This window comes from Pogonomyrmex barbatus, unplaced genomic scaffold (assembly GCF_055798465.1).
Source record: "Pogonomyrmex barbatus isolate J1 unplaced genomic scaffold, ASM5579846v1 scaffold18, whole genome shotgun sequence".
NCBI lineage: Eukaryota > Metazoa > Arthropoda > Insecta > Hymenoptera > Formicidae > Pogonomyrmex > Pogonomyrmex barbatus.
Genome location: NW_028297114.1, coordinates 6,823,152 through 6,840,157, shown reverse-complemented (window position 1 = coordinate 6,840,157; position 17,006 = coordinate 6,823,152). Strand labels below are relative to the sequence as shown.

The 17,006-nt window shown below is 36.5% G+C and overlaps 1 protein-coding gene across 1 annotated transcript in view; it reads right to left on the bottom strand.

The window, feature by feature from the left end:
• Positions 1 to 783: 783 nt before the first annotated feature.
• Positions 784 to 17,006, bottom strand: part of LOC105429794 (homeobox protein homothorax) — a 167,150-nt gene continuing 150,927 nt past the window's right edge. Inside the window, exons 6-7 of the mRNA XM_089075110.1 lie at positions 5,286 to 5,430; positions 784 to 4,944 (exon numbers count right to left, since the gene is read on the bottom strand). Of these exons, the coding sequence (XP_088931236.1) occupies positions 5,288 to 5,430 (143 nt within the window). The 3' untranslated portion in view covers positions 784 to 4,944; positions 5,286 to 5,287. The remainder of the gene's footprint in view (positions 4,945 to 5,285; positions 5,431 to 17,006) is intronic.

The window sequence follows — 17,006 nt, the reverse complement described above, 5'->3', positions numbered from 1 at the left end:
ATATAACTTAACATGTCATCGTGCATGGCCAAAGATGGATGTTTCAACAAAATTAAATAATATCTTATTAAATAAATATAATTCGTAAAAACATACCGTTGTCTTTGGCACTACGCGCAATAACAGGAGAAACGCTGTCGGCGGTTAATAGTTTCTGTGATTGTCTCGTTCTCGATAACTATATTTTTTCATAATTTTATATTATTTTATCATTAAAGAATAAATAATACAGCGTTATATAATTGTAGTCTTGATCGAGAAGATTAAGTGCGCCGAAATTATACATGCTAGAATCGATCTTTGCACGTATAAAGTACAAAATTCATTAAATTCATTAAATGTATGTGTAATAAAGAAGGAAACATAAAACTAATTAACTTTATATTTTAGAAAATAAATTTATATCGATGGTCTCACGCACATAATTTCGACGACGTAATCTCTCGTGAAACGTATACAATTTCTGCCTATCTTATCGTATACTGTTCTCACCCGTCACGGTAATCATGATTAATTTCCCCAACGAGACAATTTGAGCGATTCGCATCAAAGAACTCGATTTGTAGACCAGAGTCCTTTTTTATACTTCCACCTTATTGCGAAGGGGAAACGGTCGATGGATCGTACGATCGATCAACGCGCATCTCACATAGAGGAGCCACGCACGTGCGTCCGCGCAACGCACACGCGACGTAACTTATGAATTTGAATAATTCTTCCGATTTAACCAGGACAATAACTATACTGACTTTTCTCGCACCTGAGTCTTTCGGTATACGTGGGTTATCTCTTTTTTTTTTTTTTTTTTTTTTTTTTTGGTTTAGTATACTAGAACGCCGATCGCGTGAGGACATAATGTGCAACGCTGACATTCCTCTTTAACCACAGAAATCGATTCGTACGATTCGATTTCGAGATTGTTGTCGTATCTTCTGCGTGGTCCGTCCGGAATATTTTTCCCGAATAAATTTCGAATACGATATGTCATGAGGAACACCAATGCATTGCCGACGCGTCACTCGGCTCCCGGCAGGAGCGGTTGTGTTACATTAAAACTTTTATACAAGATTTTCGTGTATGCGGGCGTATTGAAAATATTAATAAAATTTTTGTCTTATGCTCTTTCTCTGTTTCTTCTCGCTCCCTCGTCCTCTATTCGTGTCGTCCGTAGTGCTCCGTCGATCAGAGAGGATGGTACCGATGATCCATCCTTTTGGACGAACCATCGTGTCTCGATCGTTGAGAGATCAACGAGACACACGTCCTCGCGTGACGCGTGTGACGTTAACGAGGGGCGTTTTTATTATTTCGTACCCTTATTCGTCGTGAATTCGCTCTCACATATAATCGACGTTTTAATTTCATTAAAATTTTTTTTCTTAATAAACATGCTCTGTTATGGCGTATCGCGTTATAAAGATCTCTCGAAAATTTCATTCCCCTTCTTTAAAAATGTTCTTTCCTCTCGCTTCTATTCCCTCATTCGCGTGTTCGTTTCTCTCTGTCATCGTTTGCTCGTTAACATATTTACGTATGTCAGGGACATGCGCGCGATAAGATTTTGTATAGAAATATAAAGATTCTTCTAATAACGGGGAATGAGGGACAAGCGATTGGAAAAGAAAAATATATAGATTAAAAAGGATTGCATTCTACTTTTTTTCTTTTTTCGAGGGAGGCGGAGGGGAGCTGCGTATTTGTAACTAACGTGATATTAGCTAAAAAGACAATCATAATTTTAATAAAATTTTAAGAAAAATGCGATAATTGTGTTGAGTAACGAAAATATCGGAATATCGAATTTAGCGACGAAAATAAATGCATGAAATAGGAAAAAAAGAATGCGAGAAAGATGCGATCGAAAGCAAAAAGACAAGAAATTTATATTCGGATTTGCAAAGAATCGTAACAATCAAAGTCGGATGAAATGAGCGTATATGCGGTAAGGAACACACACATACGAGAACGAAAGACAGATACTAGAGATGTCGTGATGATATAAGATCTGTCTTTATCGAGAAAAAAAGGATGAGAAAAGGTCAAATATAAAAAAAAAATTTTCTTACCGCGAATTCGCTACTAATTTCAAGAGAAAAGTCGTCTGCGAGCATCGACATGATTACAGAAGTAATGCTCATGTTTACGAGCATCTCGATGATCGCTATCACTCGTTTTCGCAAAAAACAAACAAACGGCTTGATAAAATCTCGATTGATGTTATAAATTGATTAATCAATTGATGAAAATATATACGGAAAGAATAATTTTACTGTAAGATTTAAAAATTTGACTAAATACTGATCTGAAAAATAATTTTGTTGCACCATTATTAAGTAAGACGTTTAGGTATAATGATAATACTGCAAAATTTTTTAATATTCTAGCAACCAATTTCAACATTCTACATAATTATTTTGATGTCTAATAAAATTATTTTTTTAGATCTACGTTTAGCGAAACTGTTCTATCCGTGTAATTTTAAAAGATATTAAATTTTATAATTATTTCAAAAATTGTTAATGAATATTTCACAAATAAAACCACAACATTCAGTTTCAGAAATTCAACAATACTTACGATATTTTTTACATAAAATTTGATATTAATACTTTTTGAAAAATTTTGTAAATTATTATGTAAACAGATTTTAATAATAAGTTAAATTCCGTATTTTTGTAATAAAAAAAATATTGTTAAGCATGATGAAGTACAGACAAAAATGTCAAATGGAAATAAAAAGAAATAGTAAATATTATCGTGAAAATCTTTGACGCTGTAAATTAATCAAAAATATATATTATAGAAATATATATATTATAGATTCTTAAACCATAACAGAATTTAGCCATGATACTAGTCTACATGTATGATAGATGTACGCAAAATTCCATTATTTTCGGCCATTGTTTTTCCTATGTTTCTTTTCTTACTTCGCACATACTTACCTTCTCTGATGCAATTTCTAATCGCAGAATCACGTTAAGAAAAGATGAAAAAAGCAACGACAGAACAATGCGTTTTTTTCTCGATTTCTTGCCTAATTTTTTTGTTTTTCTGTTCACTTTTTTTCGCAAGAAAAGCCAGCATGTTGGAAAAACAAAGGCAAATCAACACGTGCTCGCAAGACGATTCTCCCAATTGAATTTTGCCCTCTCCTTCATCTTACTTTTCACAATTCAATTAATTGGTTATACAGAATATATTATAATAAAAGCTGTAAATTCGCGCATATGTGCGCATGTGTATTTTTGTTTAATTGTTTTTATGATCATGGGAGAATATGTTCTGCATTACGTGTACAGTGTGTCTACATATAATGCCTCTGTCTTTTTACGAAGTTGAGAGAAATATACTTGAATGTATGTATAAATGTGTATTAGAGCTGGGGTTGGATTGGGTTGGGGTTTTAGAGGGTGGGATATTCTCAGAGAGATATTGCTGCGTCATCGAATGTACGACAAAGAGCCTCAATCCTCTCTCTCTCTCTCTTTCTCTCTCTCTCTCTCTCTCTCTCTCTTTCTCTCTTTCTTTCTCTCTCTTTTTCACTGATATCTATATCTCTGTTTTTATTTATATTTAAGATTCCTCAGTACGTGTACTCTCTCACTCGCGCCACTTGCATTTCCCGCTCTTTCTTGATTTGCGCGGAAAATTTTTTCTGTCTAATACGCGTTAGTAATATACGATAATCGTCCCAGTCCAACTACAACGCTCGACTTATATTACAACGGGGGCCACACGTTCTTTTACTCTCCATTATGTATATGTGTATGTATATATGTATGTATATATATATATATATATATATATATATATATATATATATATACATATATAGATATATATACACATATATATATTTATATATATATATAATATATTTTTCCTTTAATTAGTAAATTCATTTATAATTAATAACTGTACAAATTTTAATGTCTCCTATATATATATATATATATATATATATATAGATATATATATATATATATATATATATATATGCAATGAATGGTCGACGCTCGAGTCCGGCACACACGTCGATATCATTCGGCCTAATTCTCCTCTGTATTTTTGCGTCCGTTTAGTTTTATATACCTTTAAACATTTCTCGTGCCATCTAATAATCTTCTCTTTTCATCCTTCGTCTTGCTATTTATATTTATTTATAATATATATAATATGTATACATATATATATATATATGTGTGTGTGTGTGTATGTGTGTATACATATATATATATATATATATATATACACACTGCCACTTTTTTTTCATAATGTCTCTTTTATACCTTTCTCGCGTTGTCTGTGCACTTGAACATATTCTCTATTCCGTGCGAGCACCGGGTGTGTATTTGCTTCTTCTTTTTTAATGTACATGCCCGCTAAATTGCCTATATATCACTTATATTTCATTAATATATCTCGATCGCGATCGTATTAAAATTTAACATTTAAATTCTTCAATCACTACAATATTACACCGCGATATTTGTACAAAGAACAATCACATGAATTTTTTCGCGACCGCGTCACTCTTGAGACCTAGTCGCTGCTTCATTCCTTTCGTGTTCTTTCATTTTTGCGTCGCTTCCGCAGCCACTTCGCTCCGCCTCGCGTAATCGTCTTTCTTTTTTCCACAATTTCACGATCTTCGTTTATCGGCCTCCTGCGGCGTTTCATCTGCCTTATCCTTTCTCTTTGAAGTGGGAACTTCACTTCTTCGACCTTTCTTTTCCTCATTCCCGAGCATCCAAATGTCACGGATTTCGACGTGCGGCGTAGTAAGACATCGTCAGGACTGTGTACCCTGGTGGTCGTCCTGGAGGTCACGGATCATCGTTGTCCTCCGATTCTAATCTACGCCAGAGCACGATAGGTCCGTCACGCTTCTCATGTCGTTAGAACCGTCGTTTCACCATCCATTCTGTTTTGCAAGTACTCCTGAAACATCCGAGGTTAACGATCCTCAATCTAACGCGAAGACATTTCAATATTAAAAATCAAGACAAATTTAATAATCTATCCTATTTAATGATAGATTATAAGATATAAACTATAAAATATAATCTTGATATCAATATTTTTCTTTGCATAGTATATGTTTTTTTAACATCTCCTCCCCCCCCCCCTCTACCCCTCCTCTCCAAAGTTGTGATACGATAAAACGAACGTTTAAGCTTAATTCAACAACAAAAACAAAAACTGTATTTTGTATGTGGAATAGCGTATATGAAACTAATCGAAATGGTAATGATAATATTAATAATGTAATGTACACAAACCTTTATAAGTGATGTCCGTAGTACTCTGGATAATGGTACTGATTGTGGAAGGTAGGATCGCCGGGCGGCCGGTGCATCATACTGGCCGCCTGTCCGTCCATCATGTAGCCCATCGTCGCATCCGGACTGTATGCCCCGCTTGGTCCTGCGGACAATGGTGGAAACACTACACATTACTACGGTTAGATCTCTGTTCCGTAATTGGCAGGCGGGTACTGGACAAGCTCGCCGTGATCCCTTCCAAAGTTCTCGAGTAGTTCGAGACTTCGATGACCACTCGATACTCAGTCTCTTCATGGCAAAGAGGTAAGGGTGAGGCAGATCGAGAGGAGCACATATCGGAGAGCACGGCGAGCTTTGTGATGCGATTCACCAAAGTCACGCGTATCACACTTCCGACAAACTGATAATTTGGAAAATTTCTATCGTTTGTAAGATTAAAATATTCTTAACTTTAGTGAATTTTTACTCTGACTTTTATCTTTGCTCAAGCATATTAAAGAAAAAGAAAAGAAACAGATAGAAGTTTCTTTTAAGCTAATACTTCGGAAAAAAAATTATTTAAACACACATTAAATAATAAAAGTATCTTTAAGATATGATATATAAAACTTAATAGTTTTATAATTCAGATTGATTTTTATAATTTGCTTGTGACATTGATGATATCGATATGTGTAGATGTGTGTGTTGTGAAAGGATATATATAGTACATGTGCCATCTAATATATTCGAAATTATTTACGATATTATCGCAGTTACGATAATTTTCCTTTCATATTCGATAATATTAATATGTATCTAGTCACTGGTAAGAGTCAATATGAATGAATTGTTACAAGTTTTCGCAATTGCTAATAAGCAAGGAAAGATGGGTTTCTTCTGTATGTAAATAATCGATCAAAAAAAAAAAAAAAAAAAAAAAACATTAAACATATCAAGTGCAGCTAAGAATTCAATCTCACCCAAGCATTTTGATGCAATGTGACGACAGCTCTCTTCTCTATCCTAAGCAGTAATGGAGCCTCGAAATCCACGGGAGACTCCCCTAGTTTTAATGTCGGTATCTTAATGTATATTGCCACGATAAATCAAGGGCACTGATTGCGTCCTACTCCCTACGCCAGTAAACGCTCAATCGAAGCTGACGACACACAAGCGGAATGAAGAAGGAAGAATGAAACGGATAGACGAGTGTCGCTGAGATCCCAAACGTATGAGGGCACGACTGCCATTGTGAGATGCTTCGCTAAGCTTTTATTATGCTAAAATTTCTTTCCCTTAATCTGCATATCTCAATCGTATTATATACAGTTACTTGTTGTAGATTTAGCTTTATATACGTAGATTTGCGCGTAATCTTTAAACGATGCATTGTAGATATATGCATATCAGAAAGAGAGATTTATATATATATATATATATATATATATATATATAAAACATTTCATTCTAGCGAATCAAAGGATATTGTTAGATTGCATCGTTATATCAATTAATAATATTATAAATTAAAAATTATTAAGTTAATAGAATATTAAGATTAATAAAAACTTGATTTTCTTTTCTGATTGCGAGGCAATCATGAGATATACTCGAAAAAATATACATGTTCTATAATATCCTGATTGCCAAAAAGGATATTTATTTATTCGATGCATAATGCGCGTAAAGCATGACAGAGTAGAGATTCATTTTTCATATCGTAAAGAAAATCGAAAGGTTATTATCGATTCACAAAATGGCGACAAAATCTAAATACCACTTCTAAGCGGCGGAAATGCCTCGTACGGCATACTGTATCTCGCAATGTGTACTTCGCGTGGAATGTAGTCTCATATTATAGGTACCATGGGTACGATATTCCGCTAACGAGGGATGCGCGCTTGTAGTGTGATTAAACCGCGCTATAACGCAGCGGGGCGTCCTGGGATAGTCGAGACGAGCCACAATATGGGAAATTAAGGAATCGCTCTTCTCTTTGCAACACGCGATGCAACGTTGACGGGAGAAGTTACGGAGAGAGCCCCAACCGCGGGTAACAGCCAAGAGGGGCAATATAGTGATGCGTTTCTGCAAGGATTCTCCTTATAAATAAAGTCGGCCCTATCTATACCCGCAAATTACAAGTCGCTGAGACTCAGATGAAGTACATGGCGAAGTGTCTTAAATGTGATCGGATTCGATTAGATTAAATTAATTTTTGTACGTCATAGGAAAATGTCTTGCGTATAAGAATATAAGCAACATTAAATAACAATATCCATTATGTAAGATTAAATGCTATTATTGCATATAAAATTAAGTAAATTTAATTCTATTTAAACAATTTAAATATAGCTTTTTTATAACACGATAAATAAAGTAAAAAAGAAATTGCGTCGTATATGTGTGTGATGTAATGTTTAAAAATTAACGCAAATAAAAATTCCATAATTAACTGATTAAGTTTGAATGGAATGGAAAGAAATCTACGTCAATTTACTTTGAGATAAAATCAGAATCTATAAAAGCGTGCCAAGAATTTTCTGTGAATAAATCATGAGTCGCATTGCGGAGAATCAAAGATGAAGATCGCATAGTTGGATCCACTATATGAAATCTTTGAGCTATCACCTCGTTACGCTTTAATTAACAAAGGCGAATTATCGTCGGCTATTATCGCTGTCTTAATGGCCGTTTCTTACGGCGTCGAGAATCCTCGCGCGTCTCTTCACAGTCATCCGGGGAATTCGTTGATTTTACGATGAAGGCCGAATACCACAGAATGAAGAACGTTATTTCTGTCCTAGAGCTAAGCCAAAGTAGAAGGTCAATTATACGAGGTTAGAGCTTACAGTGCAACGCGCGACCGCGCGACGATAAGAAAAACGCCGCATGGCGTAATGCAATAAAGTTTCCCCGGTCGACGTCGGTTCGCCGTTTGTATTTAGGTATTGTGTAAATCCACAAAGCTACCGATGAACCTTTGGTCTCTCTCCCCATCTATCGTCACACGAAATCCATTGATTAGGAAACTGCTATTCATGGCGATTCAATCATTGATAAAAAATGAAGTAATTATATTAATTGTTATCCATCTAAATTCCTACACAAAAATGTTTCGTTCGCGGGTTAAAAATCTGAGAAGGCTTTTCCATTAAGGAAATTTCTTCATTGCTATTGATTAGATATAATGATTAGATATAAAAGCACATTAGAGTATATTTTGTTTTGGAAATTGTTCTTCTCTCTGAAATAAAATTTATAGTCATAATATTTAATTACAATTAAAAAAATCAAAATTATATAAATACACCAAGAAGAAAAGAAAATAATTTCTTTAAAAACACAAACATATAAAATAATAAAAATTTAATTTTTTAACTAATTGTGTAATAAAATTAGTGAAATCTTTATCTTATAAACGAATATTTTTTCAGATTCATTAAAAGCACTATCTGTGTAACTGAATAAAATTTACTATCGACTCATTAACTTGCTGCCGTAGCGACTGATGGCAGAAGGGCGTGGAATTGCCTTAAGGTAGATCTAATTAAACTTTCGCGACAGACTTGTTCGAAGTAGTGGAATGTCGAAGTTCGACCGCGAAACGGAATTGCTGCTTCCTTTAAAATAGGAGAAGAAAATAAGTTAGAAGCTAAGACGAGGTAAGAAGATACGCTTTCACGATTTTCTAGTCTGTCGAACAAAAATTCATACAAAATCTGAAAAGTTCAGAAGACTTTTTAAGATTATTTAAGTGTAGTACCAGAAGATTATATAATTCTTTCGAATTTTATTTAATATAATCAATAAAAAAATTAATAAAATTTACATGAAAAACATGTCGCAAATAATATTTGACAACAAAGAAATTGAAAATAGAGGGCTACCGTTGAAATTTCACGAAACTAACTAGCTATCCGAAAGTGTTTCCAACGAATTCGACAGTGGAACATGGGAACAACATTAGTAGTTGCCTGGCAAAATGTCTAGCCCACATTTATAGCGGTAGGCAGAGAATCAAAGCTGAAGGTACGAAGGCGTGTAAGGTGGTCATACTCTCTGACTGCCACCGGTGCGTTCTAGATGAGCGAAGAATCCTTACAGAGGTTAGTTGCTGGTACTATCCAACTTAGTTGGCGGCGACACACCGAGTGTTCACGCCGAGTTTCCGTCCAGAGTTTCGCTGAAGTTCAAGCCGAGTTCTCTTCCTCGCCGGAGGTTTCCTAGGTTCGATATAACCTGACCTAACGTTACCGACAGAGTTTCTAGGAGCTTTCGCGGAGGAGGGTGCTAAAACCGCGAATGGAGACGACGAGAGAAAGATGGAGAGAAAGGGGGTGAGCAGAGAGGGAGCGAAGGCAGGGAGAGAGAGAGAGAGAGAGAGACCAAATGGCAAGGATGCTTGCAAAGGAGAGAGGGCGAAGGAAACCATGATAGATATGAGCAGTCTAAGTAACAACCATCAGTTTTCGGAGTTCACCGTGGCCGAGTGCAGTAACGAACTTCTACTCAAGATTTAAAGGAAGCACCCAAGTTTCATCTTATCCCGACGACCCGCTCGGAATTGACGACTTAATTAGCGACCAAGCACAGAGCGCTAAGTGCTCGACGAAAAGGTCCACGAAGAAGTACTTCGAAGCTGCGGCGTACTGAAGCGAAGGATTAGCCGTAGGTTAAACCAGGTCGGACAAATTGTCGGGTTTCACTTTCACAAGACTTCGTCTGACAACTCGTAACCGCCTCGCGAATATTCATTCGTGACGCTTATTAATTCAATTACACCGTTTAATGTAGGGATCCCACCTTTCGATCAGATATTCTCGATTAAATGTTCCTCATATTGCATATGTTATTATCTTTCATTATATCATCTTAGCTGGATTTTTTAAATGTAAATATTGCACTGGTAACACACGTACGATAATAATATCAAATAATACTAATAATATAATGATAAAATAATTATACCAAAAAGAACCTTTCATGAAATATAAATCATTAAATAGTCCAAATCTTACATTTATTAGTAAATAATAATTAATTTTTATATACAAGAAAATATAACCATTATAAATGTAGAGAGAATTACAAATGTACAAATGTAGAAAATATATTCTACAAATCCTTAACATTGACTCGTAACATAATTGTAGATATGAAGAAATGTTAGCTATATTTAACATCAGGACATGAATATGTAAAAATATCATCGTAATACTGTACTAATATTTGAATTACAATCTTACATTTATCTTGTTACTTTAATAATATTTTTCAAAACAATACGTTCAAAAATCATTATTTCTTGTGCAGTGTAGAAAACGAATTGACCGGTATCGTTCCGTTAAACTATTTGTTACGAGAATAACGATATCTTCTGAGAGGCAGACAATCGGTGAAGTAAAAAGGAACGAAGAGAAAGAAAATTGTCGTGATTAATAGCAATGTTAAAAAATTCAAGTTTTGTTTCTTCTTCTCCCCTCCTCCAATCTTTCTTTCAATGTTTTTTTTGTTTTTTTTTTTTTTACGAGCAGTTCAATGTTCCCATATTTTGCAATAGATTCCAAAAACCGACGAGACCACATGATGATGATAGGAAGAAAACGATGAAGAAGGAGTGATAAGGACAGACGGAAGGACGATTCACCAGGCGGAAGTCGGAAATGTGCTCCGGAACCTTCAACAATCCCTCGGTGAAACTATTGGTCATCCGCGACGCAATACCGGATACGCCGGATCTAATAACTCATCCGCATTGCTGCTGTCTGATCTTCCATCTTGTTCCTATCTCCTCCCTCCCTCCCCCCTCTCTCTCTCTCTTGCGTATTCTTTACCTATTATGCTTCGTCTTTATCTTTGTTTTTTTCGATGCAAGCTTTTTAATGGGCTCTCTTTTTTTTTTTTTTTGCGAACGATGTTTCTCATTTCCACGCATTGTTCATTTTGACAGTGATTGCAGATAATGTCGTCAAGCCGGAAAATAATATCGGTATCGTTGTATTATAACGTAGTAACAATGTATCTTTAACGATTCGGCAACGTTACCATTGTTGAGACCAGCGTGATCGTAAATGCTATAATTAAAACGATAATGGTAACAATTGCGGAAATCGTTTGGCATTGTTGCGCATCGCTTATTCGGATTTGCTTGCGTCGCATTGTCAAAGCCGTAATTTACATTGTATATTTCTAACGCTATATTCACGCACCAATATCAAATATAATAATAGTAATATCTATTGCAGTCTACTATAATAATAATGCATACAATTATAAAGTATAAAATGTGTAAAATGTGATATATCGCTTCAACCTGAATTTGTACAGAAACTTGAATTTGGAATTTTGTGTGTGTGTGTGTGTGTGTGTGTGCGTGTGTGTGTGTAATAAAACATTATGAAGAAGAAATACTGTTAGGAATCTAAGTACAATTGTAATTATTGAAAATGATCAATTTCATTCTCATGTGTCAATATTAAATGACAAATTTATGTTCATTTTCACATACTCGATAATAAAAATACCATCATTATTATTGTTTTTGCTTGTTTAAAATAAAATTAACTTTGTCGGTTCAATTAACGTTGGATTGCCAATGTGTCAATAGAACGTGTACCTCAATAAAATTTAAAACACATCGCTGACACGGCAATTCATATACACGATGCAATCTTAACAGGTCTCACTATCCGAATCTCAATTTTGTCCAATGTGCTTTCCGTTAGGTGAATCGACGGTGAGATATACGACGCGACGTAATTGCAGGAATTTAATCAATCAGAGATATATCCTGGCACAAGTAAAAGGCATCCGAAGTAAGCTCGGCAAGCTGAGTTAAGCCCTCCGGGAGTCTCATTTAAGATAAACCCGGCCGGCAAAGGAGCGAACGAGAGTGGAAAGGAACGAAATCACCACCACCGCCACCACCACTACCACCAACCATCTCCACCACCGACTTTGTCGTTGTCCTCGCCTAGTTAGATGATAAAACGGTAGGACTACTATCCTAGATTCCGTGCTACTTCTCCACTCTTATTCTTCTCGTCTCTCTTCAATCTCTTCGTTCTCATTCCTCTGGTTGATACACTTCGCGAATCGCACGAAAACTCGCCCCCTTTTACTCTTTCCACTTATCCGCACATAGGCATGGATCCATATACATACACGAGAGTATTCGCACACAAACGCTCACCGAGGTCCCTCTACCATCTTCCCGCGAACCTCTTTGATATATAGCCCTTCGGAGGTCGATGACTTCCGCTATTTTTCTTCCGCTGTCTCCAGCAAGCAACTTCCCTTTCCTAACGTCCACCCCGCGCACCCGGCCGTTTCGCTTCTTTCCAACGTTCTCTACTCGCTCTACTCGAATATCCACTAACCGTGCGCGGACATCGATCGGCCCAGCTGCCGCTATGAGGCCCGAGCATATCTCATCCGCGGAACGTCCAGAGAATGTTGGCAACGAAAATCACTGGGGAGATCCCAAGCCCGAACAAAAACTCATTTGCGCGAATGTCGGTTGCATAACACATCGAGTAGCAAAATTTACTCGTAAATGCGTATGTAAAATTCCATCCTATGATTCCTTTCACCTTTCTGAATAATAATCATTTATGTAAGTTGTTTTAATTACAATCATAATATTTATATAAAGTTTGCAAAATTTGAAAGAAAGATGCTTGATCAAAAAACCTATAAAAATGTTTTCAAACAGAAAACAACAACAAAATATAATTGCTCCAACAGCTATTTGAAGAATGATCGAAATATCGTGCAATAATATAGTATGTTCTGTCCAAAAAGTTCTCTCCAAAATTGAAAACAAACTGTGGTATCGGGGCGAATATTGCACGCTGATAATTGAAAACAGTGCAAACACGTACTGGGTATCGAAGTGCTGGTTGGTAATGAATACATAAATCACGATTATTGCAAGCTCTTTTTCTCGCACGAGATGTTGGCCGAGGATGGACCAGGGAGAGAAGAGAAGAGAACGCGGAACGTAGGAAGCGACGCGAGGGGAGCAAAGAAGCTATTGCATTTATGGATGATCGTCCTTGTGACAAGCCGAAATTAATTTGCTCTACTCTTTAGGTTCGCGATGGCGTTGGCATATTTTAACCCAGTTCTTTAGCTTCGACCCTTTTTTTTTATAGCGCACTCACACTACCGCGAATTGACATAAATTCCTGTCAAAGACGCGCTGTATCGCTATTCGCTAAATTCATCTGGCGATGATCTCGATCTCGAAACCTGACAAGTGCTTGTAGCTGACTGACTCTTTAGTTGACGCGATAAATAATTAATGATCAAACGATAGAGAGGAGGATAGCGTTTCTCGTGTTGTCCATAAACCGTTTAATATTTATAAGGTTACAAAGCATAAGAAAGAACGATTATTCTCTTTATGACAGCTCTGTATATTATCACGTCTTATATACAGCATGCATAGTATTTAGATATTTTAATTAATCCATTGACTATAAATTATATCGGATTCAATGTATCTCAATGGCAAATTTCTAGCAAATTTCTATTTTATATCTATTTGCATCGTGTTGAGATTCGTTTTTTGTATCGCAAAAAGGCTATCATTAATGGCTATCAATATTCGATATTTAAATTCATTTTTTGTCAATTGTTATAACAATGTAACAAAATAATGAGATTGTAGATTACTAAACTTTGTATTATTACTAAACTGTCAGATGCGTCTATCGTATTTAAAATGTTGTGTCTATCAAAAATATATACTAATTACATTACAACTTGTGTAAATGTTGTAATAATAAAAAAGATATTGCGGAGATATATACAACATTTATACAAATTATAAAATGTTATAAAATCCTTGAGCTGATAAATTATTCTAGGAATTGTAATTGCGGCAGTAATAAAGACGAGCGGTAAGTAACAATACAACGCTGTCGTTAAAATTTAATATAAAACTATTAAATTCGCACCTGTCTTCCCGTGTCGCTTTATACACGGTACGGAGCATCGCGCATTGGACTCGCTGTTGCGGCCTAAAGTCTGATCCGCGGGGATTATGGGAACCATTCTTAACAGTGTCAATAAACGGAGGTTATGAGAGCTACAAACGTCGGAAGTGTATCTCCTTACGGCAGACATAAATAAGCTCCGACAGTGGTGACTGGCTAGTCGTTTAAATGTCGCGGAGAGAACTTTGCCATGGTACTTCGTTTCATTTCTCCTGAATGTGCAATATAATCCGCCATAGGTAACAATTCTCCTCGACTTTTTCCGGGTCACAGGTAGGATCGATCTTCTAGAGATCGATATCACACAGTGTAATTACTTAGCGTGCCATTCCTTAATAGAACTCCGGCCAACTCGACCACTCCAAGTAGAGATGAAATGCACTTTACAGACAACTTTATTTCACGGCGCGCGAGCGCGGAACCTCCGGCCGATGGGCGATAAAGGTGCTTAATAGCCAGTCAGCTTCGTCAATATATTCCTCCTGCACGCTGAACTTTCTATCTGTTCTTAAGCGCGCCGATGAACGAAGAGTAGCCTCCTACGAGTTAAAATGCTCCGATGCGATGCACATTTTATATAACGTCCTTTATCAAGCTTGTTATAGCCGCAACGCCAATGTGAGGCTGTATTCGATTGAATAGTCCATCAGCATCGTTAATGCGCTTCGCAATCTGGCTTTTGCTGCATCCCATCGATTGATTATCGCATTATACGTTCTCACGAATTTCAAGCGTGTTTATAACGCATATCGAGTTAATGTTTGTATGCGCACGCGCGTGTATGTGTGGAAAATGAAATTTGTTACTTACTTGCTAATGCGTTATTCAAGAATTTTTCATTTCGAACAAATATCTTTTTCATTGACTTAATTATAAATTCTAAGCAATTTTCGTCATGCTCGAACGAATGCATTCATCGGATCAAAGGCAAGAAAAAAAAAAAAAAATTTACAAATGGCTTAACGGCAGAAGAGCGCGATATACGATCCGCATATTTGTACTATTTAAACTCGATGCTCGATAACATTACTTGATGGGCCAAACATCGCCATTTTCACGAATCTTTTCTCCCTTTCGCGTACGCGACAGTGGAGCGACGAGCTAGCCAGGCTTCTTCTTGGTCGCCATTATCGTAGTAAAGCCTTGATGGCGAAAGTGGTCTAGGGGCAAAACGGTCAACGAGACTGGAGATGAGATAGAACAGGTCATTATGGCTACGCCGATAAGATAGGGCCACCCTTCGTGCCCTACGTGGAAACTCCAGCCTTCTGGGTATGACTTGATACACCGGACGCGATCTACGCCATGAAAAATCTCACTGGTGGAATGGAAAGCGTATATGAGGTAGAAAGGAGAAAGGAGAGAGAGAGAGAGAGAGAGAGAGAGAAGCAGGTTCGAAGAGCGAGGAAGAAAGGACGTTGTTGTCCAGCGCTCTCGGACCTTATCTTTTCATACCGATCGTGACCGTCGAAGACTTCATTTCCGTGTCCGAGCGATTCCCGCCCCCGTGTCAATTTATATATACCTACATGAAATGGACCCTAGGCTCGTTTACATAGAATGGATCAAAGTTCAGCAGTTAGGAGCGACAACTGTAAGTTATTGTTACATTTGATCAGATATTAATTCACGATAATGCCGGCAGTTTCTGACGCTTTGTTGATACTAGTGCATTGGTTTTATTACGAATAAGTATAGAGACAAAGAGCGACTCTTTGTTTTTGATAATGATTTCAACTCCGCATATTAGATTAACAACAAATTATTATAAATAAAGAAAATGAGGGAAAAAAAGAAGCACACGGCAACGGTGAAAGTTATTATATGATATTTACATTATCACACATATGTGATTGTGTATTTGTAAATGTTTATAAATAATGTACAGCAACGCTGTAAATGCGCTTATATCGTTTTTCCACTAAAAGCAATGTTTTCTCATTCTGCAACGAAAGAATTTGATAGGACTTTCATCGAGCTCTTTTATGCGTCGAGCTCAACGAAACGTTGATATGAACGGAACGCAATTTCCTCCGTTAAGCCCAACAGTGTCCCGGTTATGCTCTCCCCACGGTACTATACGACAGCAAATAATAACATTTCTATAAGTCGGTCGTTTGTATTCGACGACTAGCGCGCATACACCCCATTTCAATTAACGTATGATCTATGTCATATGAGGACCGTTCCGGCACCTTTCAAACGTTAGGGCCATAATGCGCGGGGGATCGGTTCTCTAAGTAACTCTATATCACGTCTACGTGACGCGAAACGTAGAAAAAAAAAAAAAAAAAGAGCTCAACGATGGTTGGGGACAAAACGGGGGAAGAAATCGTCTCTATTTGGACCACTCGATTGAGCTCGTCTGTTCCTTCTTATAGTTAAGACTTTCCTTTGATTATTCCTACTTCCGAGTCTAGTCCGGACGGGATTGTATTTAGACGAATTAATCAGAGAGATAAATTAAATAAAGATTTGCTTCTATAGTTAAAAGTGCAATTTATAATTTATAAAATTATAAATTTTATGTAATATAAAAGATTAATCGCTCGACACTTGGTTACTAAAAATTGTATATTTGATTTAAAAGACAGAGACAAAGTTTAAAAAAGTTTTGCGCTTTAGTAAATTCAGTAAGAACAACTCAACTACGAATAAGCGTCGCAATAAAATCGATTTCGACCATTTCGGCGAAATCAAATGAGATTTGTCGAAATCGAACGCGTTCGAT